This window comes from Tursiops truncatus, chromosome 5 (assembly GCF_011762595.2).
Source record: "Tursiops truncatus isolate mTurTru1 chromosome 5, mTurTru1.mat.Y, whole genome shotgun sequence".
Classification (NCBI taxonomy): domain Eukaryota; kingdom Metazoa; phylum Chordata; class Mammalia; order Artiodactyla; family Delphinidae; genus Tursiops; species Tursiops truncatus.
In genome coordinates, this window is record NC_047038.1 from 33616186 (window position 1) to 33642740 (window position 26555).

Genomic DNA, 26555 nt, shown 5'->3' on the forward strand with positions numbered 1-26555 from the left:
TCAAATTCTGTGTCAGATTTGCATGTATTTCTGGTTTGCAAATATTTTCTTCTAGTCTTTAGCTTCTTTTATCATCCTCATAACAGAATCTTTGGCAAACATTTTAAATTTTGATGAAGTCCAACCTATCAAAATTTTTTTATGGATTGTGCTTTTGGTGTCATGTATAAAAATTCTGTTTCTACTCCCAGTTCCCAAAGTTTTTTTATATTTTTCCACATTTTCTTCTAAAGTTTTATAGTTTAAAATTTTACATTTAAATTTATGATCCTTTTTGAGTTAACTTTTACATAAGGGATGCATTTTGATATTCATTTTCTTTGCCTATGGATGTCCAATTGATCCAGCAACATTTGTTGAAGAGACTGTCCTTCTTTTATGCCTTTTTTAAGGTTCTCTATTCTGTTCTATTGATCTATATGATGTCTACCTCTCCAACTACCATAGCTGTACAGGAAGTCTTAACATGGAATAGAATGATTCTTTCTACCATTTTTTTTCTAAATTCTTTTTTTCCATATAAAACTGAGAATAAGCTTGTCTATATCTACTAGAAATCTTGTTGGGATTTTGATAAAAGTTACATTGAACCTATAGATAAATTTGAGGAGAATTTGATTAAATTATTTAAAGTGCTACTTCATGTGAAATTTTAACAGGTATATCATTTTTTTAAAGGTTTAAATTAAAAAGGTTTAAATAAACAAAAATCAATGAATTATTATTACACATTTACAGTTGACCTGTGATTTGAACTGCACAGGCCCACTTATAGGTGGATTTTTTTTCACAGTAATACAATAGTATTAACTGAATCCACAGTTACTTGAATCTGTGGATGCAAAACCGCAAATATGAGAGGACCCTTGTATACCAAGGGCTGACTAAAAGTTATACAGGGATTTTCAACTGCAGGAAGGATTGGCACCCCTACCCTTGCGTTTTTCAAAGGTCAACTACATAACAAAAGTGTGTATTTTACATAGTTCTCTTTTTCTTATTTAAACTTTTAACATTTCACATGAAGAAACTTTAAACCTTTTAAAATTCCACATGAAGAAAGTAACACTGAAAAAATAAAGATAACTTTCCACTAGTTCTCTACCTCTTTATATTACCTTCCTTTCAAATAAAGATTACAACACAGTACATTAATTCTTTTTAATTAAAACATTCACCTAATGGTTACTCATTCAAACTTACATAAAAAAATTCCTACCATCAGTATAACCTCTCTTGATTACCAAGTACAATTAATTAGTACAATTAATTAGTTTATAAAAGACCACCATTTTTATATAAGGAGTGTCTAATGCTATAATAATTGGAAGAATTTGCCTAGTAAAAATTTACACATCTCTCTGCCAGTTTCAATTCCTTCTACTATTACTTTAGCTGACTAACTTTCTACTAGAAAAGGAGATGAATTTAACACATGGTCTGCTTTATATCATTTGTATACATAATATATAATAATATAATACATATGTGATATATCTCTCTATCGCAGTCTCTACATCTATATGTATTCGTGTTTGGCACTAAATCAAAAGAGCACCACTAAGCAAACAGCAAACTTGTTCTTTGCAACTTTGTTATATTTTAAAACATTTAACATAAATTCTGTCTATATTTATACATACTATGTTTTAGAGGCTTTTAGCTTCAGATTAAAATGCAGTTTAAATACAAGATTGTATTACTTTTGGTAAAGCACCAAAATTCTTGTTGAGAACCTCACTCTTGAAAGGAGAGAAAACAGTTACAAATTTGTAGAGTTCTGAGTCAAATATGGTCAGGTTTTGAATTTCACAGCTAAGTATAACTTAGAGAAATGAAAAACATTTATGTTAGAGAATTTCTTCTCCAGAAAAGTGGGGAGAAAAAACCCCCCAAAAACCTTTGATCTCATTCTCTTGGTGTGCTTTTAGTATTTTAAGTGCCAAAAAGTTCAAAATGTAACAGCCTTATAGTCTAAAGTTATTCAATATAAATAAAGTGTTGGAGACTATATCCTTACATTGTCTCACTGGAGAATAATTTTTTTAAAGTAGGAAAACAAATATGCTAATTTTGAGTCTCATCGTAAGAATCTAGGACAAGTATTTCAGGAAAAAAAATTTCTTGAAAGAGACAGTTACTTTTATTTACATTATCAAGATATTTCTACTTCCACTTATATTTGCTAGCATATTTGGCTTAAAGTAGAAGTTTTCATAGTTACCAGATGGTCCAGAGGTATGCACAAATGCTTATATTTGATGTACTCCGTGCTAAGGGCCAAAAAATAATTCTTCAGGTTGTAAAAAAAAAAAAAAAAAATTAGAAAACTTTGGTCTTGTTCATCTTACTTTGGTGGCAATCAAAGCAGCCCATGCATGCACGATACCAGTTACCTGGAGTGAAACTTCACACCCTGTGGTCCCCAAAGCAGCAGAAGCAGCATTAGTTGATACTTTTTAGAAATGAAAATTCTAGGGCCTGTTCTCAGACTCTGGGGTAGGGCCCATCGATCTGTTTTAACAAGCCATCCAAATGATTCCAATGGATGTCCTAGTTTGAGAAGCAATGGTTTAGGACAATGTAGCATTCTTATACCCTGACTAGAGACTCTAAAACAAACTTTTATGTTTTCCCCAAAGGAGGGCAATGCTTATATTACAGATGAGACAATTCTTCATTATGGTGAACTTTTAGCATCCCTGGTCTTCTGGCACAAGCAGCAATAAATAATGCTATTTACCATATCCTTTAGCATTGGTAAGAACGTTGTTAAGAATCACTGATAGAGGAAAAGGCTCTGTTTAGTCCTTCCATTCTCCACATTGGATACAACTCTCTCCAAAGACCTTGACCACACCCTTCCCTTCCATCACTTCTGCTGGAAAAAGAAAGGGTGACCCTGTTGGTTTATAGAAGCATATAACAAAGAGGTCAGGGGAGGGCAGAGACGTTGCACTGAGGCCAACTTTTACTAGTTATATCATGTATCACTGTCTTATTTTATATTTTTTCCTAACGTCAAGGATCAATCATACTTTTACACCCCAAATACTCTATGGAAAACAAATGGAGGGAAAAAATGAGTATTTACATAAATGATCCTCATCAGGATACGCTTTTAAATTTAAAAACCTCAGTCATCTATAAGTGCTATATATAAAGGTTGATAAAAAGGAACATCTCACTACTAATTGAATAATCTGCCGCTAGGATTGAAAAATGATACATTCCCTTAAAACCATAAATTCAATCAGTGACTTACATAACAGGAACTAAAATATAGCAGGTTGTAATTCTTGTTCTAAGAATTCATACATACCTGTCCCAAGCAAATGAAATCTACTAGGTTTAAAACCCTCTTGAAAGGTGAGATCTTACTACCTCCTTCTTGTAAAACTCTGCCATTAAATTTTTCTTTTATCTCAGCTGATAAGTATATACTCTAAACTGGGGGGCAGGGGGTAAGGGTGAATGAGTGGTTATGTTTAAAGTTTTTAGATACCACCCTTATATCAGTATCCCTAGGAGTTAGTGCTCTCATGTACCTCAAAAGCAAAACCAAGGCCTTATGTATACCTAAGTGGGCCATATTTCGAAGACAGTGCAACTCTGAATATAAGAATAAAAGAGATTGAGGGGGTGGAGCATCCTCCCAAGGTACAGGGTGCTGAGCACCTCTATCATCACAGTGATCCAGAGCCATGTGGCTGACAGGGCCTTGGTGCTCCAGCCTGGTTTCAGGCCTGAGGCTCCAAGGTGAGAAAGCCGAGTTCAGGACACTGGACCACCAGAGACCTCCTGGCCCCACTTAATATCAATCAGCAAGAGCTCTCCCAGAGATCTCCGTCTCAATGCTAAGACCCAGCCCCAGCCAATGGCCACCAAGCTCCAGTGCTGGACGCCCCATGCCAAACAACTAGCAAGACAGTAACACAACCCCACCCATTAGCAGAGAGGCTGCCTAAAATCACACTAAGGTCACAGACACCCCAAAACACACCGCGGGATGTGGTCCTGCCCACCAGAAAGACAAGATCCAGCCCCACCCACCAAAACACAGGCACCAGTCCCCTCCACCAGGAAGCCTACACAACCCACTGAACCAACTTTACGCCCTGGGGGCAGACACCAAAAACAACGGGAACTACGAATGTGCAGCCTGCGAAAAGGAGACCCCAAACAGTAAGTTAAACAAAATGAGAAGACAGAGAAATACGCAGCTGATGAAGGAGCAAGATAAAAACCCACCAGACCAAACAAACGAAGAGGAAATAGGCAGTCTACCTGAAAAAGAATTCAGAATAATGATAGTAAAGATGATCCAAAATCTTGGAAATAGAATAGACAAAATGCAAGAAACATTTAACAAGCACCTAGAAGAAAAAAAGATGAAACAAGCAACGACGAACAACACAATAATTGAAATTAAAAGTACTCTAGATGGGATCGATAGCAGAATAACTGAGGCAGAAGCACAGATAAGTGACCTGGAAGATAAAACAGTGGAAATAACTACCGCAGAGCAGAATACAGAAAAAAGAAGGAAAAGAACTGAGGACAATCTCAGAGACCTCTGGGACAACATTAAACACACAAACAATCGAATTATAGGGGTCCCAGAAGAAGAAGAGAAAAAGAAAGGGACTGAGAAAATATTTGAAGAGATTATAGTTGAAAACTTCCCTAACATGGGAAATGAAATAGTCAATCAAGTCCAGGAAGCACAGAGAGTCCCATACAGGATAAATCCAAAGAGAAACACGCCAAGACACATATTAATCAAACTTTCAAAAATTAAATACAAAGAAAAACTATTAAAAGAAGCAAGGGAAGCAACAAATAAGATACAAGGGAATCCCCATAAGGTTAGCAGCTGATCTTTCAGCAGAAACTCTGCAAGCCAGAAGGAAGTGGCAAGACATATTTAAAGTGATGAAAGGGAAAAACCTACAACCAAGATTACTCTACCCAGGAAGGATCTCATTCAGATTTAACAAAGAAATTAAAACCTTTACAGACAAGCAAAAGTTAAGAGAATTGAGCACCACCAAACCAGCTTTACAACAAATGCTAAAGGTAAAACAATCCTGAGAAAGAAAAATGGAGGTGGAGGAATCAGGTTCCTTGACTTCAGACTATACTACAAAGCTACAGTAATCAAGACAGTACGGTACTGGAACAAAAACAGAAATATAGATCAATGGAACAGAATAGAAAGCCCAGAGATAAACCCATACACATATGGTCACCTTATCTGTGATAAAGGAGGCAAGAATATATATTGTAGAAAAGACAGCCTCTTCAATAAGTGGTGCTGGGAAAACTGGACAGCTACATGTAAAAGAATGAAATTAGAACACTTCCTAACACCATACACAAAAATAAACTCAAAATGGATTAAAGACCTAAATGTAAGGCCAGACACCATCAAACTCTTAGAGGAAAACATAGGCAGAACACTCTATGACATAAATCACAGCAAGATCTTTTTTGATCCACCTCCTAGGGAAATGGAAATAAAAACAAAAATAAACAAATGGGACCTAATGAAACTTAAAAGCTTTTGCACAGCAAAGGAAACCATTAACAAGATGAAAGGACAACAACTCAGAATGCAAGAAAATATTTGCAAATAAAGGAACTGACAAAGGATTAATCTCAAAAATTTATAAGCAGCTCATGCAGCTCAATATGAAAAAAACAAACAACCCAATCCAAAAATGGGCAGAAGACCTAAATAGACATTTCTCCAAAGAAGATATACAGATTGACAACAAACACATGAAAGGATGCTCAACATCACTAATCATTAGAGAAATGCAAACCAAAACTACAGTGAGGTATCACCTCACACCGGTAAGAAAGGCCATCATCAAAAAATCTACAAACAATAAATGCTGGAGAGGGTGTGAAGAAAAGGGAACCCTCCTGCACTGTTGGTGGGAATGTAAATTGATACAGTCACTATGGAGAACAGTATGGAGGTTCCTTAAAAAACTAAAAATGGAACTACCATATAACCCAGCAATCCCACTGCTGGGCATACACCCTGAGAAAACCATAATTCAAAAAGAGTCATGCACCACAATGTTCATTGCAGCACTATTTACAATAGCCAGGACATGGAAGCAACCTAAGTGTCCATCGACAGATGAATGGATAAAGAAGATGTGGCACATATATACAATGGAATATTACTCAGCCATAAAAAGAAACGAAATTGAGTTATTTGTAGTGAGGTGGATGGACCTAGAGTCTGTCATAGAGAGTGAAGTCAGAAAGAGAAAAACAAATACCGTATGCTAACACATATATGGAATCTAAAAAAAAAAAAAAAAAAAGTGGTTCTGATGAACCTAGGGTCAGGACAGGAATAAAGACGCAGACGTAGAGAATGGACTTGAGGACATGGGGAGGGGGAAGGGTAACCTGGGACGAAGTGAGAGAGTTACATGGACATATATACACTACCAAATGTAAAACAGATAGGTAGTGAGAAGCAGCTGCATAGCACAGGGGTTCAGCTCGGTGCTTTGTGACCACCTAGAAGGGGTGGGATAGGGAGGGTGGGAGGGAGACGCAAGAGGTAGGGGATATGGGGACATACGTATATGTATAACTGATTCATTTTGTGATACAGCAGAAACTAACACATTGTAAGGCAAACTCCAATAAAGATGTTAAAAAACAAAAAAGAAGAGATTATAACTGGAACAACACCTAAGCAACTATCTTTTTATTGCCTTTCTCTTCTATAAGGTTATGCTTCTGACTCTCCTCCCTTCTACGTGATTGATGTGGTTATTAGGGACTAGGAGCCACTCCTAATACAGGAACCAGCCATGTAAAAACTACTGGAGGACAGAAAGGCCGTAGGGAAATATCGATGGAGTGTGACTTAGAGCAGCTCTATTCTAGGTCTTAAGGCAAAAGACTATATCCATTCTTTCTTTCATACTCAGAGGGCAAAAATTCAAAGGTCAAGAACAAAAGGTGTCTCTGGACTTAACAAAATGAGTCTTCAGGTTCACAGTATTTATCCTAGTTCATTGGAGTAAGAAATCACAGGTATGTGAGGACAACAGGTAGTAGAGAACATGCAATTGCCTGGATCTTCTCAGTGCAGGGAAATGTTGGTTGAAGATTTTCTATCAGGGGACATGACTAATACTAACTTAAACATTTCATTTTTCACTTTTCATAGTTCATCTTCCATAGAACCATCTGATCACAGTTACCTGCATGAGAACTGTGACCATATACCCTCAATTCAAAGATGAAAATAACTGCAAACAAATTGGAACTCAACTTAGTAGGTGTATTTTTCACAGAGATATGGGTAAAGCAACTCAAATTACTGTCCATATATTCTAGGACTGAACAAATGAGCAAATACATAGGTGATGTTTGGTGCTTTAATTTTTACTGTTGGAAAATATAGATACAGATACTGAATTCAGAAAAACTAGGAAGAATCTTGTGGTATCGGATTGGAATTAGAGGTATCTGCATAAACTCATGATTTTCAATATATGTAGATAATAGACATAGATATATAGATATAGTAGGTATTGATGTGTATGATTATGTATGTGTGTGTATGTAGATGTATGTATACATACAGCTATTTCCTAATGAATCTGTCTATATATACATCTCTCTACCGAAAGAACCTAGAAGCAATACTGTTGGCAACGAGCATACCTAGTGCCCAAATCGTAGTTTCTAAATACTATTCTCTACTAAAAGAAACAAGGGCTCCTTGGAGAAACAGTTGATTCTATGGCTGGGGCAGGGAAATGACAAAATGAGCCTGTAATTATTTTGTTATGCCAGAAATTAAGGACATGATCATAGAATGATTGGGGCATTTCCAAAGGATCAGGAGCCAGCTTGAAGGCACCTACAACCTGGGACAACTTGAGCACTGAAATTAATAATGACAGTGATATATTATAACTTATTTAATAAAACAAAAATTCATGAGTCAAAAGAAGGAAAGAAAAGAAAGAAAGAAAGAAAGAGAGAAAGAAAGAGAGAAAGAAAGGGAAGAAAGACAAAAAAGAGAGAAAGAAGACTTTCTTACAGTAGAGTGGCAACTAATAAATATAGAATATGGTGGAGTTGAAAAATCACTATTTTGCAACTATCACAGGCAAGAAAGCATCAAACGAATATAAATCGGTGAGTGAAAGTTTGAAAAGAAACAAGTTATTATGTAGTCTGGAATATCTCCCCATGAACTACTTATTAATTCAGTAGAGCAAAATAGTAACATTAGAGTAGAGACACCTGGCAGACCCCACCTTAAACAAATGGTTAAAGTTAACATCACTGGGCCCAAACAGACATAATATGCCTCCTGATAATGAGGCACTGAGAAGGACACAACATCATTTCTGTGTTGTTCCTGCCCAAAATGTGTAACTTTAATCTAATCATGAGGAAAACATCAGACAAATCCATATGGAGAAATATTCTACAAAAAACTGGCCTGAACGCTTCAAAAAAGTCCATGGTATGAAAGACAAAGAAAGGCTGAGAAACTGTTTCACATTAAAGGAAATTAAAGAGACATGACAACTAAATGTACTACAATCTACTGAACTGAATAGTAGACAATAGTATGTACTGAATTAAATATCCTATTTTGATCATTGTACTATGGCTATATAAGAAAATGTTCTTGTTCTTAAAGGAGACAGTTAAGTATTTAGAAGTGAAGAGTCATGATGTCTGCAACTTACTCCTAAAAAGTCCATTTAAAGATATGTAATAATAATAATATTAACAATGACAACTATAAGAATGATAATGTAAATTAAATATTCAGTTCTGTTTTCTTAAAACTAAATAATCCCAACTATTTTAGCCTTTTAAATCTATATGAGACAAAAACGTTGCATGGTTTAATTAGAAACTTGGGAAGTTAAAAAAAGGATCTATAGTCTCAATCCAATTCAATTTAATAAAAAATTATTGAGGACCTATCCACAGGAGTCCTATATTTAAAGAGCTCACAGTTTATTGGAGAAGGAAAACATGCATGTAAACTAGTATAACAGAAGTATTCTATAAGTATCAAAATGAAGTATAAGAAAGTACTAAAGGAATGTTGAGAGAAAATGATTGACTACTGACTACTACTGACTACTCTGACTACTATATTAGTATTATTTAACATTTACTATTATAGTTAGGCACTGTACTGTTTTATATATTAATTCATTGAATGTACTAACAATCTCATGAGGTAGGTAGTATTATTATCCCCATTCTACAGATGAGGCCATTGAGGTACAGAGAATTGTCAGTTGAGAAAACAGAGAATTCAGACATTCTCAGTAGAGAAGCTGGCCATAGGTTACCTAGCTAGCTAGTAGCCCAAGTTTCAAACTCAGGCAGGCTGACTCCATAATCCATGAAGAAGGCTTAATGAAGGAAGCAGCATTTGAGTTAATCCTTAAAAGATGATAATAATTTCAGTGGAATGGGAAGAAGAAAGAAGAATATATAAGGCTGGAGGAAAAATAATGGTGAAGGCAGGGAGACAGTAAATATAGATTGTATAAGGAACAGCAAAAAGTTCAGGGAATGTTATGTAAGATGTAGGGAGAGAAATGGGTGAGAGCAGAGGATAAGAGACTAGACAGGCTTATGAAATATATTAGACTCCATCATGAGAATTAATATAATATAGTCTTTGATGGTAAAGAAGCTGATTCTTATAATATGCACCACAATCTTGATGTAACTCAATACAGTCAGTATACGCAGTCTGTGAAACATCTAAATGAACCAAGTACCAATAATACCTTATTACAATTCAATTTCTCCTAAAAGACGGTACCAGAGCACAAATCATGAGAACACATTCATAGTGACCTCTGCACCTCTATGTGAATAATTTCATTTCACAAAGATCCTATGACTATGCAATATTGAAACTGCCAGAACTGAAAACAGAACATCTAAAATGCCACAATTCTACCTTAGTTTAACAAGACTATAAACGTTTAGGAAACAGTAAATGAAATGTGAGTACACCATGTAGCTTTGCTGTTATAGCTCCATCTTTGTCATAATATTTATGAAAACAAGATGATCCAATTAAAGGGATATAATGAGTAATATATTCCATGAGCTCCATTAGATATGCGCTTCTAACCAGTAAAATGACACGAATGCTTAATGTCAACTTTGAGTTGTTAGCAGATGTAATTGAGTCCTCATATTAATAAGTGAAAATATCATTTTGCCTTCATAGCAGACATTATAGACAAAGCAAAGCATGTGGCACTTAAAAGCTGTTTTAATTTTTAATATAAATATTAATAAAAATATGACTTTTATTTAGTAAATTATAGGTTTAACCCGTTCGGAATCTATACTATAACTGAAGAGTATAGAAAATTTAATTGCACATAAAAACAAACATTTAAGCTTTGTAAAATGTCAAAATATTTTAAAGTAAAACATTAACAAATTCATTAGTGACTATTTTTCATATATTTAATAAAAGACAAAAAATAGATTTCATTTTTATACAAATATCTTTGCAACAGAGTTCTTAACTATCCAACATAATCTTCTTCCATTTTGGAACAATACTAAAGTATTTCCTCGATTGACAGAACAGAATTGATTAGTAAGATACAGGCAATATCAGGAAGCATCATAGAAGAGAAGAATATGAAAAAGGAAGACAAATGATTTCAAAGAGCATTTGAAAAATCAAAACATATTTGGATTAGTATAAAACTAAAGAATACATGAACAGTTAAAGAAATAGAACATTGAGCTAAAAAAAATTCTTCACCTAAAAATACCTACAATGGCATTTAAAATTCAACAATCATCCTTTACATGTCTAACTGGACTTCTGAGAGTAAGGAAAATCCATAGGGCCTTAAAAAGGGGGATAGGAACTAAAAAGTAGTGTAATAATCTTGAACTGACACTATAGCTCCCTGGAGGGTATTTGCTGACAACAGAGATCTAGGCTTTAACAGCAAGACAAAGAAGATAGGCTAGTCCTTGATCCCTAGCATGATGGAGAGTTGAAACTAATATCACTACATGAAAGCAGAAGCCTTGAAAAGCTATATTCATTACGAAAAAATGCATTGAAAAACAAAGAGTTCTACCCAACAGCAAAGGAAGGTGAAAAAAGTTAACTTTTCTGTTTAAACCTCAGTCCCAGACAGAAAAGGCTGAAGGAATCTCAACGTGAAAAAATAATATGTTAAGATCTAGTGCCTTAAGTTAAATACTTTAAGATGTCTGGCATAAACAAATATAAATCCTTTCCATGGGAATTCATTCCTATCCCAGGCCCCACAAGATTCCAAGATTTAAATAACCAAAAAAATCAATTTATAATCTAAAATTACAGAACTAATAGGGATATGAGACACTGGCAGTGAAGTCAACAGAAACAACAAACAGCAGAATTAGACCTCTATGAACATCAGCTATTAGAAATAATAAATACAGAATATAAAATCACTATGTTAAAATACACAATATAAAATCACTATGGTTAAACAATTATAAAAAGAGGAAACTGAAACATGAACAAGGAAAAGTTTATTATCAAAACAAACCAAATATAGTTTTTAGCAATAAAAATATTATTTAACTAAAAATCTAACTATCAAAATATTTTTTCAAACAATATTTTAAACAATTGGAAATGATTATGAACTGGTTATCAGATGATGAAGGAATTTTTGCTGATTCTTATAAAGCATGATAATGACGTGATTATTTAAGATGTCAATATTTTTTAGATGTGTGTACTATAGTATGATGTGTTATCTGGGATAGGCTTCAAAATACTTCAGCAAAGACAAAAAAAGGAACAGATGAAGCAGTGTAGGAAAATATGAGAAATATTAAATCAGAGCAATGTGTATCTGTAAAATTTTGTAATAAAAATAAAATGAAAACTCAGTGGATAGTATGATCAGAATATTAGATATAGACAAAGAGAGAACTAGAGAACTAGAAGATGGATCTGAAGAGGGTATCCAGATTATGAGTAATATTTAAAGATTAAAAAAAAGGGGCTTCCCGGGTGGCGCAGTGGTTAGGAATCCACCTGCCAATGCAGGGGACACGGGTTCGAGCCCTGGTCCGGGAAGATCCCACATGCGGTGGAACAACTAAGCCCGTGCACCACAATTACTGAGCCTGCGCTCTAGAGCCTGTGAGTCACACCTACTGAAGCCCGTGCGCCTAGAGCCCGTGCTCCACAATAAGGGAAGCCACCGCGATGAGAAGCCTGTGCATCACAACGAAGAGGAGCCCCTGGTCACTGCAACTAGAGAAAGCCCGCACACAGCAACAAAGACCCAATGCAGCCAAAAATAAAATAAATAAATTTATTTTAAAAAAAAAGATTAAAAAAAAACAACCTTACCTTCCTTTGGGCTCACTGCTGCAGGAAGAGCATCCCAGTCAAGGGTCCAAGTAGGGCAAGGGTGGGGAGAAAACATCACTTCAATGCCTTTTTCCTAGAAAAGGAGATAGGCCCTTTCCAAATTAATAAATTAATAAAATCCTGTTATGTTCTAGAAGACCAAATTTCTGTTTCCTATACTGGCAAGGAGGGACACAGATTTTAATAATCATCAAGTATTCCTCAAAATATTTAGTTACATAAGAAACATATGTTGAGTTTCTTAACAGCATGGTTACTTTCCTATTAAATTATTATTAAATTTCCTATTTAAATTATTACCTGAAGTGACACAGAAGTAATAAGCTACTTATAAATATTGCATGTCGAAAAGAAAAGTCACCTGAGAATAAAAGTTTTGTCAAAAACAATCCACAAAATCAAAACTGACTCTGCATATGTCCATCAAGTTCTGTCTTGGATTATACAAAAATTGCCACAGCCTAGGAGCTATATTCACAGAATCAAAAAGTCCCTACTTTAACACTCATCCCAAAATATCATCCATACTAGTCTTTTACAAGTATCTACAAAGTCTCTAGAAAAGGATCCCTTTGTTTTAACCAAATGGTTCCCAACATTTTTTTCCCCACCATTTTAAAAAATGATCATCCCTCTTCCATATATAAAACAATTCTCAGGTTCCTTCCTCATGTTAAAAGTTATACATTTATTTATTTGCTCTACAGACAGTGGCATGGCATACACATGGATTCCCAGAACCTTTTCAATCACATTCTGTGTCCACAGCCTACAGGATAGATATCCATGGTTCTAGATTTTTTTTTTATCTGCAGGAATATCCTATTCAAAAGAAAAATCCCTGAGAATCTATCATTAACCCCTTTGTATCGGTTAGTTCGTGAGATTACTTTCCATTATGAAAACTAGCTGAATTTCAGTGCCAAAGGAAATAGTACAAAGTTCTTTTGTTGGGGTAGAGGTATAGCTACAAGTATAGAGGTCTAGAGTACTTACCTCCCCCAGAAAGATAAACACATCTCTCTGACATCATCTACCTCTCTCCTATCTCCCTTAGTCTAGCCATATTGAACTTCCTGCTATTCCTCATTTCATCACACTTATTCCTAACTTAGAGTCTTCCATAAAATACAACTATATTGAGATATAATTTCTATGCCATAAAAATCTGTCCCTTTACAGCATACAATACAATGGTTTTTAAAATATTCACAGTTGTGTATCACCACTATCTATCTAATTTGAGAACATTTTCATCACCTCAAAAAAGATGTCCCATACCCATTAGCAGACACTCTCCATTCTCTCCCCAAAGCTCCCTGCTCTAGGCAGCTACTAATCCACTTTCTGTCTCTGTAGATTTGCTCAGGGTCTTCTTACTAGCTGGATCCTCTTAGAACACTTCATCCAAATCTTCAAATGTTCATTCAGGTCATTTGCTCAATGTCTTCACCTAGTCAGATAAGCCTTCCTGACCACCTTATCTAAAAATTGATCCTGATCTCAATCATCTGCACCCCCCTCATCCCACATTATTTTTTTATAGCATTTATCAATACCTAATGTGCTATACATTTATTTGTGTTTTTTCTTTATTTACCTCCCCCACCAGAATGTAAGCTCCATGAAGGCAGTCCAATTTGTTCTTCATACATCCAACATTCAGAACAATGTCTGGTGTTTAGTAGACACATATACATTTTTTGACTGGATAAATAAATTTAAAACCTCTATAGAATAAGGGAGATTTTGGAGGCAAGATTGTGCGTAAGAAAACAGAAGGAAAAAAAGGCGAGATGTGAGTGTTCCTAAGAAAACCTTTCCTACTTTACACATCTGCTTAGGGCCAATTTCATGTGTCCTCATTGCAATTGGCAAAAAAGAAAAAGAAAAAAAGCAAAAACACAAAAAAACAACAAAAAAACCCTGACTATACAGAAATGAAACGTTACAGTATAAAGAAAAATTAATACATTCATAGAATATGTTAATTTGATATAATATTGTCTTTCAAATATGTGACAATAGAGAAACTCGTAAGTAGCAAAAACAATGCCCTATTAAAAAGTAAAATGTTACTATGGTGAACTTCTTTAATAAGGTTGGAAAAGTGAAAAAGAAAAAAAAAAGAAAATGTATCCAATATACACTATCAAGTTAGAATTACATGAAAATTGAAATGATAACATTTTAGATTTGAACATTCCGTTCTTATAAAATTGCAGATGTGATGTCCTAGTCAACTTTTATATAATCATAAAATTTAAAATCAGAAATGACTCGTACAGAGTCTCCTCTGTACGAGTACAGAGGAGTACACTCTCCTAATTTATAAAAGGAGAAATTGAGACCCTATGGTTAAGTGACTTACTGAAGGTAATAATGTTAGCTTGACTACAAAGCTGGGACTAGAACCCAAGTCACCTAGTCTCTAGTATAGCCTTCCCATGGACTGTTCCCAAGCCAATGACTGAGAGTCTCGGGCTCAGAGACTGAGTGGCAGACCATTTTTGAGAAATATGGAACTCTCTGACAGATGACTCAGGCTCAAGGATTCCCCACTAGCTTAACAAAACTTTCTTAGAACTGCACTGAAGTCTGACTCTTCTGACCCAACCTTCCTTCCTTTCCCATTTTCAAGCACAGGGACCAAAACTGCACCACGTTCTGAAGGCTTCCACAGCTTCCTCTGGCTCCCTCCCCACTTTCCCTCACAGATGTTTCCCTCAGTATACCTCTTGCCCATCTAACCCCATCTTGGAATTTGTTTCTGGAGGACCTGAACTAACACATCCCCTGTAAATTAAAAATTCAGGATTCCTTTATATTTTTTATATTATTACAAAAGCGCTTATTTTTATAATTTTTTTATTGTCCATATGTATTTTATTTATTTTTTAAATTGGGGTATAGTTGTTTTACAATGTTGTGTTAGTTTCTACGGTACAATTGTTTATTAACTTTTTTCTGAATTTAAATTCTAGTCACCGGTCTCTTTTTTATAAATATTTTAAAATGTATCAAATGCAAATATCTTTCCTGATGTCATTTTATCGCTGGAAAAGCACAGGTACAAAAGTTTGAATTACCAATCTCTTTTTCAAGACTGCATACGTATGAATTAAAATAAAAGTACAGATTTTTGGTTTGTTGAAATTTTTAAAATTAGTATTTTAATACAAGAGTACTCTCCTGACAATTATTTTTTTTAAAACACTCAGGAGGTAAACGAGAGATCACTGAGCAATATAACCATCTGATCAAGACACATCAAACTTTGGACCTGCTTTGATATCTTCTATAATCAACTGTACCATCTGTTTCATTGTTTCACCACTAGGCTAACAAAGCTTAGCTGAAGAGATAAGGTGTTGGTGTCACTACTAAAATCTGCTTTTCTAAATCAGCAAACTTTCTGTTAACTATAGAACTCAAATACTTCCTAACCCAAGTTAAAAAATATAATGATTTTCTTTCCAATACAACTCAGATGACTAGCTAAATTACTTCATGAATTTTCTATTCGAACAAATCTTCAAACAGTCTAAGTTAAAAGCAAAACATTTTCGCAGATTGTTTTGAATGATAGAGAAAAGAAAGCCTATTGGTGAAAACTTTTACACTTAGTACTATTAGAAACAAATTATGCTGCAGAGAGAAAAAGAAATCATGTGCTCTTATTACATAAAAAGTCATAAAATCAAAGAATAAAGTAAAAACAGAATTCAAAGAATTCAAAAATCTTAAATTTAGACAAAACCTTGGAAAATATATTGAGATAATCATCTTCATATTTCTTTAATTCAAATCATCACCTCAAAATTAAGAAACTGAGAAACCAGTTCCTTGCAACAGAAAAACGTCAGGTTAAAACAATAAACTTGACCAGGTGTGATATGACTTTGGTGTCTCGAATATAAAAACAAAAAATTCTGAGAAAAATACTCTTAAAAATATATATTCTGACTTGTTTGGCTCCAAAGACACATAATATTAAAAATCTTCAATTTACTATATTTCACTTAAATCCAAAGACTAGCACAAATATTAACTGGTCAAGAGAGATATAAATAAAATTTATAAAATGTTAAAACAAAAATGTTATACAAGTTGGGGTAAAATGCTCAGCAACTTTATTACATGGAATCTTTCAAACAAAATTTTAATAAAAACAATTTAATTACCATTAACTTAGTCATGGTGGGTCTTGGTCCTCCTATAAATGAAGGATCATTTTGCTCCTCTACACATGGGACCTCATCTAAGCTTGGTTGCTGTTCATTCGAGGTGGTCTGTAATTCTGGTAAATTGAGAAATTGGATCCCACACTGAGAAGCTGTTGTTTTTACTCTTGGCACTTCCTGAATTCTCTGGTACCAGGCAGCCAGCAGTGGAAATTCTACCAGCTTTTCAGAAAGTTTCTTGCAGATAATTACCTAGGCAATTACAAAGAACAAAATACATTATTATATAATTTTTGTTTGTTATAAGAGCTGATTGAGGTAACTTTACATACAATAAAACTCACACATTTAAAGAATGAGTTTTAGTAAATTTATAGTTGCACAACCATAATCCAGTACCATTACGCTCAACGTCACACCAAAAAGTTCCCTTGTGACCATTTGCAGTCAGTCTCTGCTCCACAGTCAGTTGTAGGCAATCAATAATCTGCTTTTCATGTGTATAACTCTGCCTTTTCTAAAATTTCATATATTTAAATGGAATCACAAAATGTGTCTTTTTTCACTTAGCAATATGATTTTGAGATTCATCCATGTAGTTGCATTTATCAGTAGTTTGTTTCTGTTTATTATGATGCAGCATTTAAAGTAAACCTTTTATTTATTCAAATTAGAAGCATTTGAAACCATTACCCCTGATGTAAATTAATATGTTTATTTTCTCTTGGTCAGATGCTTTCTCTCCAGCACCACCACCAAACTTCAATTTCTTTAAAAATTAGAATGTTCTTGCTTCTTTGTGAGACACTGAATGTTGTTTCCATAGAAACAGTTATAATGTTACAAACAGATTATGACTTATGAACAGATAAAATGAAAAGGTCAAGTCACAGAAAATCTCGACAAATGTATCTAGCTATAATCAGTGCCAAAACAGGAGTCAGAAAGGACGAAAATTAATGAAAAATTTCACACATATATATAGTCTATTTTAACTGGACTTTAAGGTTAAATAAGAATTGATTATAAGAATAGGGTTTATGTGTAATTCTCTTTGTATACTACAAGCGCTTAAAACACTGCCTTGCAAAAAATATTGAGTGAATGAACAAATGATCAAGAAACCATTTATTGACCTCAAAGAATAATCCCCTAAATTAGTGTTTTTCAAACTGCTGCTTACAACCCATTAGGAGATTTAAAAATCAATTAAAAAAATTTTTTTTGTTTTAAATGAAATTAAATAGAAAATATCAGAGTACATAGCATGTAGTAAGGTGGGTTATTTTCTGTTTATATATCTATATTCATATATATAATATAAAGATGTATATTTGTAATTGTATGCTCGGTCACCTTGTAAAATGCATTATTTACTGTGAAAAGTAAAAAAGTTTGAAAAATATTGTCTAAATGGTACTCTGGGAGCCAAAAAGTTTCTAATTCTCAACAAAATACTTAATTGCCTGGAAACAGATTATGTGCTATGGGAATTGAACTTTAAGCCATGATAAATTAATCAAATAAGAAATTTCTCATTTCCTCACCTTTCCTTTACTCCCCTTGGTAGTGATTTATTCTTACTTGCTAGACGCATATGACATCTTGCCCTTCTTTTGAAAATAAGTTGTGATTAAACAATAATTCATGTTTAAAAAATTTGAGTTTTACTCTGCATGACAGGTCATCCCATTTAATCAATATGCCAGGCTGCCCTGCTAATACCCAGACAGCTCAGGAGGTACGGCACCACATTCATTAATTACACCTGAGAAGACATATTTAAGGATGAGGCTAATGTTAAATGTGTGAAATGAAAATTAAATTTGTTCCTAAGAAATGATTTTTAAAAGATGTTACCTGGCTGATAAGATCAAAACATTATAAATACCAGAGTTACTTAAGGACAAGAAAATAATTTATTCTCAAAATATTGGTAAAAAATTGCTATCAAGACCACAAACTGAAATCCTACTGGCTTTGTATTTAATTATAGCAAGAGGCAGAAAAACTTGTATGAATAAAAAGAGAAGCAAGATATTACACCTATCCAAAAGATCTCCTCCTCTGCATTACTTTCCAGTCACTTATTATATAAAATATTTTGTAATTCTTTTATGTCATTTCCTCAGTCATGTCTACCCTTTCAAAAGCACATCATAATCAACAAATGTTTAGGTGAGCAGTGTAAGCAGTATAAAAAATAGTAAACAACCTGTCTAAATGGAAATATAATCCTAGTTCAGGGTCTTTTCTTATTGTCTAGAACTGGTGAGTTAAAACTGAAAATTCTTAAGGACCTAAGGAATAGGACAGGGGATGGAAAATATAAATTAACTATGGAATCCATAATTTTTGCAATATGCCAGCCAGTAGTGAGATTCCCATTTTATTCTCAATTTTATGCCAATGGGAACAGTGAAAGAGGTAATTAACATAGGTATTTTTGCTCAAAAATCAATTTCTACAATGATTTTACTTTAGTAATAAATGCGTCATACTTTTAAAAAACTAAATTCAAAGCATTAGAAGTTAAAATGTATTAAGTTAAATCATAAATGTTCAAGTTACAAAAATATTTCATAAAATGTCAACTTCTCTGTCTTCCAGGAGTAGAATAATCTTTTAAATAGTTCTATCAAAGTGTACCTGTTTAGTAGCAGTAACTTAAAAATAACTATAAAATGTTCTGGCATCAGAGAGAAGCAAGATTTTGCCTTAGTATGGTTATTCATTATTATTTCTCCCATCTGCTTCCTATTCTGTGTACTAGAAGGTTCTAACAAATAACGGGAGGGGGGAATCATAAGATGCATTTTAATTTATTCTTTTTTAATCCATTCCTGAAACTTTCCAGAGGAGAGGATTTTATCAGGCACCTTCCAGGAAGAAGTGTTGGGCTATCAGTGGTTAACTTTGCACACTAACATCCTATGAAGAGGAAGAGAAGCTTGGAGCAGAGGTTTAGATGTAACACCTCAGCCTCTCTCCCTGCTGTTGTTTTGCATATTTGGCTTTATTCTGTTTAGCAAAACTGGGTATTTTCCCTAACTCTTCTAATTTTGACCTCTGGTATACCAAACCTTAAATTAGCAAAATTGACTGCTCTTTCATATTCTTGATCTTATTCCTGTGGCTAAATACTTTGGCCCTAGATTCAACTCCATGTTTCTGATCCAAACCTAGTAACTTGAACTTCATTCCTGATCATGAACTTGATCTTAATTCTGATCATTTGGACCACTACTCCATCACCTCAATGTGTGTTAATACAAGTGTAAAGGCTCAGCTTCATAGCCACCGTCTGAACTAAAATGGCTGCTTCATAACCCAAGATGACTTACAGGAGGAAAATAAATACAACAGAAATAACATCAAAGCTTTGGCAAAGAAAGATTAACTCCTGAAAGAAAATGTGATGATCTAGGAAAAATACAAACAAACAAAGGAAATATTTAGAGAATTCGTTTACATAATGTCAAAACAGAAGAATTTAATCATAGAATAAATGTAATAACAAAGTTTTCCGCTATTTTAAACTGAGATGAAAACAGAGTTCCTTAGTTGTATCAATATTAGGTAGATTTACTCAGCAGTGGTCAGGCTGATGTCCCACCTGATTAAAGGGGGAAAAAAATCCTCTCAATTAGGAACACCTCCACCTCAATTGATCCTCATCAGGTAAACAGTATTTAAATTAAGCTAAAATTAAATGCAATTTAGCTGAAGATAGATGTCTGGATAATGATCTAAAAATAACCTTTATGCAGGTGAATCCAATTTTTATGTTTTGTTGCCTTTGAAAGCAAATAATCAAGTCTTCTCTATCACCTTGTTTGATTTTCTTTGTAGCACTTACCATTATTTAAATATGTATTATTTATTTGTCTACGTGTTCATTTCTATCTTCCCTATTCTTCTATTTCTATTAGAATATTAACCCCATAAGGGCTGGGACCATTTCTGTCTTGTTCATCACTGTATTCCTAGTGCATACAACAGGGCATGACATATACAGTAGGCTTTCAATAAATTTCTCAAATGAATGAACTAATGGTAGTGCCGCTTTGATTCGATTTTTATGAAATTAGGAACAAATAGTTATCCAAGGAGACCAAGAAGCCATGAATACCAACAGTATTTCCTAATATGCACCAAATGACTGCTCTAATGATTGAAGTCGGTAATAACAGCAGAGGTGGGGGACTGGGGGGAGTCAGGGACAAGAGAATTTAGAAATCGTTTGACTACGAAAAAGAAAAAAATCTATGTTTTTCTCCCCACCCAGCACCATGGACAATATGAATACACATGACGTTTACAATACTAATCAACATCTAAACGATTCCTAGATCTCTTGTTCTCACATCCTTTGATTCTGAAGTTATTTTGATTTCTAATCTTGTTTCGTTTACATTTTAAAGAAAAATGTACTTTAAGAAAATGCCAATTGATTAATGCCACCTAACTTATTAGTGAAGCCTGGTCCCCAAATATATAGATTTTCATTAGAAATCTCTTCTCATCTGTCAGTAGAGATGCCTGAAGTGTTGGTGATATATAATCAAAATGAAATCTAATATCTGATTCCTTCGTAAGGGAAACGGTGAAATGCTTCAAAGTGAGAAAAATGCAGTTCTGGAAAACCAACTGGAAAGCTGCAGAGAGCTCTAGCTTCCCATGTTCACTCTGATACTACTTTTACCTTGTCCTTTTTCCCTCCACAGACAGAAAAAAATACATACATACATACACTTATATATGTATGTATATAAATATGTATATATATGTACACACACATATATGTACACAGACATATACATATATGTGTACCTGAAAAAGGAAACTTTCCTTATATAATCTCCCACAGCACTGAATAGTACTGCCAGCTATGTAACATAACAGAGACGAGGGTAAAATATTTCTGATTTAAAAATATTTAACATAATGAAATTAGCATTTGAAGAAACTACATAATTATAAAATATAGCTGACAAGAGTCTTTAGTATTTTAATACTGGAACCTCTAGTATTAGAAGGTGATCACCACAGCATTTTAAAATTAATAATTATAAAGAATGCTAATGTTTTTAGCAACTCAAAACTAAAAGTCATAATAATTACTAACATGTATTGAAGGCACTATTATCATCTCTATTTTACATATAAGAAAACGGAGACAGATATTAATAACTTGCCCAGAAGCATAATGGTATTAAGAAATGAAATAGGGACTCAAACCTGGGCAGTTTATAGACTGAAACATACAGCAATGTATCCACTCCTGATAAACCTTACCAAAAAATGATGGATACAGGGCAAGAGCACAATATCTGCCAAAGTGAAGTACAGGCCTTCTACAAACACATGGTCCAGAGGCGGAAGGTCAGAAGCTTTCGTTTTTCTGACGTGAGCAGGCTCCCTGTTGGCAGGAGCTGGTTCCTCATGTACTGTGAGCTTTGAAAATGCCACTCTCAGTTCCAGGCTCGCCGATGAAGAGTCCACCTCTTCAGATGTTTCCTGTCTATGGACCTTGCTCTTCGTTTCTTCCTTAGAAAGGGAAGGCCTAACCCCAGCAGCCTTCTGCTGCTTCAGCTTCTGCCGCCGGAGTTTGTCATCATTATGTACCCTAACGGGCTCACTAAGCTTCTTCTCAAGCTCTAGTATTTCAGCAGGGATAGCTGGGGGCTGGTCAGAAGATTCTTTGAGAAAATTCTCAATAGCTAAAGGGATGGTAAGTTCGCATAGCCTGGTCCACTGACTAACCTGCAAAACAAAACAAGAAATGAAAGGATTCTTTACTTTCAACATAGCTTGAAGAAAAATAACTTTCTATTGGGAAATAAGACTGGTTTAGAGAATTTAAGTCTTGAGCTAAACCATCTCTGGGCTAGGCTTTTACGCTCTATCAAGAGACATTACAGTGCTTCAGAAGTGATAACATTAAACAATGGAGGTTCAGCATTCCTGTATCTGGAATATATGCTATTCTCCTATGTCCACTTACCGAATAAATCCTCACTTCCCAAAGCCTTTAAAGTACACTCCCCCTAAAAAAGCTCGGTTTCCGAAACACTGCTACTTTGAGCTCCTGTTCATATGTAAAATCCCCTTTAAAAATCCTCAACGTAATTAAAAGGTAAAGAAAAAAAAAAAAAAAGAGAAATCTTTCCCTAAAAATAATGTCTCTAAACCTCATAAATTAAATCTTAAATTCTTATCTTCCAATACTGCACTGAAATATCGGTATATGTGAAGGGCTATTTTAACTCTTTCATTGGTTACTGTAGTTTCTTTTAAGTAAATTAAATTTTATTTTCCAACAGAAAGTTCAAATAAATATTCAAGTGAATGTGTTGTCACTTATGGCTTTAAATAACAGAAAAGAGACATTATACTTACTTCAGCACAGGCTTTCAAGCAAGTCTTCTTAAAACCCAGAAGTTCCAAAATTTCCTTCTTTGAGGGGTCTGCTTCATATGATTTCTGGATTATGTGTCTCAGAACAACAGCAAGTCCTGCTCTACAGAAATTGTCTGGTCTTTCTACTACTGCAGGTAAACAGCAACTCTGGACTATTGGTGGAAGCTCTTGCCTTGAAATAATCTGTATTTCAACATCCTCAGACAGTACACTTTTAAGTAGTGAAATGCCTGTGCTTTCTCCAGTGAGGACTAAGCAAACTTTAAAGATTTTGCAGTCACAGTATGATAACAAAAATAAAGTTATAGATGTATGAAGAGGAAAGATGCACCCTTCTTTTTGGTAAGAAAAGTCCAAGTATAGATATTCTTCTGTAAGACTTTTCTTAATGCCTTTCATTTTCTTCTTTCATTGGGTTACCTGAAGCATAAATTGAAGTGGTTATAGGTCTTAGAATATAGGAATTGCAAAGCTAAAATAAAAGATGAACATTTTAAAAACATTTTCTAGAAATCAGCAGGGATTTGTGATAGATATGATTCTACAAGAATTGGTTCTTGGAATGAATAAATGGCTTCCAAAAGAAAGATTCCTACCCTGCCCAATTAACTAGTCTTAAGGGTGATTTTATATCCAGCTCCTTTAAAAAGAGCATACCTCAGGTGCTTGGCAATAGAACTCTCCCAGTCAAGTATTGATACTTCGGGGTCTCACCACAGGTGAGAACAAAAGATGAATAGAATGGGACATAAGAAATAACCAAGAATACCTAGAGTTGTCTGGGGATAATAGCTCTGAGAAGCTTGATGAATACTGCTTGTTTTATGCTCCTAAAATATAATAATTGAGGGGGGGAAATATTCATTCTCTCACAAGAAATGGATTCTCCCAAGGTGGATTTTGATATGTGATGAGCTATTGTATGCTGAATCACAATAGAAAAAAATATTTGAAATTCTCCATAACTTAGATGTTGATAACTGAGATATCTCAAAGTTAACGTGTCCAAAATCAAGTTTCTTATTCTCTCCCTACGCCCAAAACCTGTTCCTCATGAATCTTCCCCATTTCAGTTAATGGAACACCATCCTTCAGCTCTTCAGGCCAAAAACCTGGACAATCATTTTAAATTACTCTTTTCTTTCACACCCCCATAACTAATCCATTAAAAATTTATTTTGGCACTACATTCAATATATACCTAGAATCTGATTATTTCATTCCATCTTCATTGCTTCCACTGTGATCCAAGCCACCATCACCTTTCTTCTTAATTATAGCAATTGCTTCCTAACCCTGCTTTCCATCCTCTAGTCTATTCTCAACATACTAGCAAAAATGATACTGTTAAAAATGAAATAAAATCACGTCATTTCTCTGCTCAAGCGCTCTAATGTCTTCCCATCCTACTCAGAGAAAAGGCAAAGCTCCTGCAATGGTCTACAAAGATCTCCTTGATCTAATTCTCTTTGTCTCTTTGTCCATCTCATCAGCTCTCATCTTCGCTCACTGCTTCAGCAAAAGTGGCTTGCTGTTCCTCTAAATCACTAGGTACATTCCCACCCCAGTGCCTTGGCACTTGATATTTCTAGTGCCTAGAACACATCCATACCTCCTTTAAGTACCTACTCAAATATCAACTTTTTGAGATGTTCCCTGGCTACTGTATTTAACTTGCAAACCCCAACTCCCACTTTTCCTGAAAAAACATTTCCATCCCCTTCTATGCTTTTCTTCACAGCATTTATTACTACTGTAACATACTACGCTATCTATTTTGGTCTTAGCCCAATAGAATGTTCCATGAGAGTACAAATTTTATTTTATTCACTGCTATGCTAAAACAGGACCTGCTATATGTATATGTGTGTGTGTGTGTGTGTGTGTGTGTGTGTGTGTGTATATATATATATATACACACACACACATATATATGTATATATGTGTATATGTATATATATGTGTGTGTGTGTGTGTGTGTATATATATATATATATATATATATATATAGTCAAGAAATATTGAGTGAATGCATGGACGAATAGACGTTGGTTATTTTAAAGATGCAAACGTACACAATCTTGTGGTCAAATTATTGATGGGTGTTTTCAAGTCACAATCCTTAAGACTTTTGTCAATTATGACTTTTTGTTTGATTTCTACATTTCCTGGGTCTAAAATTCCCCATGTTCTAATACATAAATCAAAATTCCAAAACTGACACTAGATGGCACTCTTTAAAAGCATTCACCATGTAACAGGAAAATGGTATATTGGAGAAAAAATTATTTTAAATTATTTAAAAATTATATTAAAAGCCTTTAAAAAGTACACATGCAACTCTTTCTTTTAAGTGTATTTGAAATATTAGTGCACCTGAATTTTAGGGTGCTAAAATTTACTAAATTTCCTTTATATTCTAAATTCCTTAGATTTTTTTTTTATTCAAAAGCAAAATAGTTAAGTACTCTTTAATCATCTTGGTCCTCAACTTTTTTATTAAAGGGCTAATAATCCATTATAACAAAGGGATATTGTTAGTAAAGTACTGTCGTGGAAAACTTCTTGATGATGCAAGTGATCACCAGTGTTTTATACTTCTTTTGTTAAAACATAACAGATCTGCACCATGGTTTGTTACTTATTTAAAAGATTATCTAAGGGTAACTTATTTCATGTAATTTAAAAGCAACAACACTTTAACCCATGGAAACCATTTTCTCCCTGAGCTAACTTAATTACCTTTTGGATTATTTTTTCCTCCACCTAGAGCTGATTTTAAAACAAAATATTAAAGGGCATTTGTTAAAGCTCACAGGCAAAAGAAACCAACATTTTGTAGAAAATCGATAGTCTCTTTGGAGAGTTTATCCCTATATATCTATTGCTGATTAATTTACCAATCCTCTTAACTCCCTTTGTTGACAGTGAGATGCTATAAAGATCCCTAAATGTTTCCCCAATAAGCAGATTTGACAGAAAACATAATCGATTTCCTCATTTGCCCAGCAGTCTAGGAAATAGTAATTAGAGACTAGTCCTGCTAACACTTAAAAAACACACACACACAAAAAAAACTAAAAACATCATACTATTTTACAGCTTTTGATTTAGGATATGCAGAAACATTTTTTTAAAAATTAAAGTACATGTATATTTGCCACTTCCCAAGGCACATAAGAACCTTGAGAATTAACTTTTACACATTCTAGAAACTTTTTTTGCTGTGAGCACTTAATAAATGCTAAATGTCAACAAAATAGAATAGCAATAATCTGCCCTTGGAGATATCTAAAAATTAATGAGATGCCTAAGAGAAAATGCAACGTACTGCTGATTCTTTTTAAAGATTTTTTTTTTTTTGATGTGGACCATTTTTAAAGTCTTTATTGGATTTGTTACAATATTGCTTCTGTTTTAAGTTTTGGTTTTTTGGCCGCAAGGCATGTGGAATCTTAGCTCCCCGACCAGGGATCGAACCGGCACTCCCTGCATTGGAA

At 34.2% G+C, this 26555-nt stretch overlaps 1 protein-coding gene across 11 annotated transcripts in view; it reads right to left on the bottom strand.

Annotated features, from left to right (window-relative positions):
- GSTCD (glutathione S-transferase C-terminal domain containing) overlaps positions 1–26555 on the bottom strand; it is a 172885-nt gene that overhangs the window by 140968 nt on the left and 5362 nt on the right. For 10 of the 11 annotated variants that reach the window (XM_073805008.1, XM_073805010.1, XM_073805012.1 and 7 more), the window contains exons 2-5: positions 23035–23475; positions 21931–22398; positions 16633–16884; positions 12428–12521 (exon numbers count right to left, since the gene is read on the bottom strand). In XM_073805008.1, coding sequence (XP_073661109.1) covers positions 12428–12521; positions 16633–16884; positions 21931–22398; positions 23035–23454 — 1234 coding nt within the window. In that variant the 5' untranslated portion in view covers positions 23455–23475. Of the gene's footprint in view, positions 1–12427; positions 12522–16632; positions 16885–21930; positions 22399–23034; positions 23476–24256; positions 24868–26555 lie in introns of those variants that run through there. The other variant, XM_019927757.3, reaches the window with a different exon arrangement.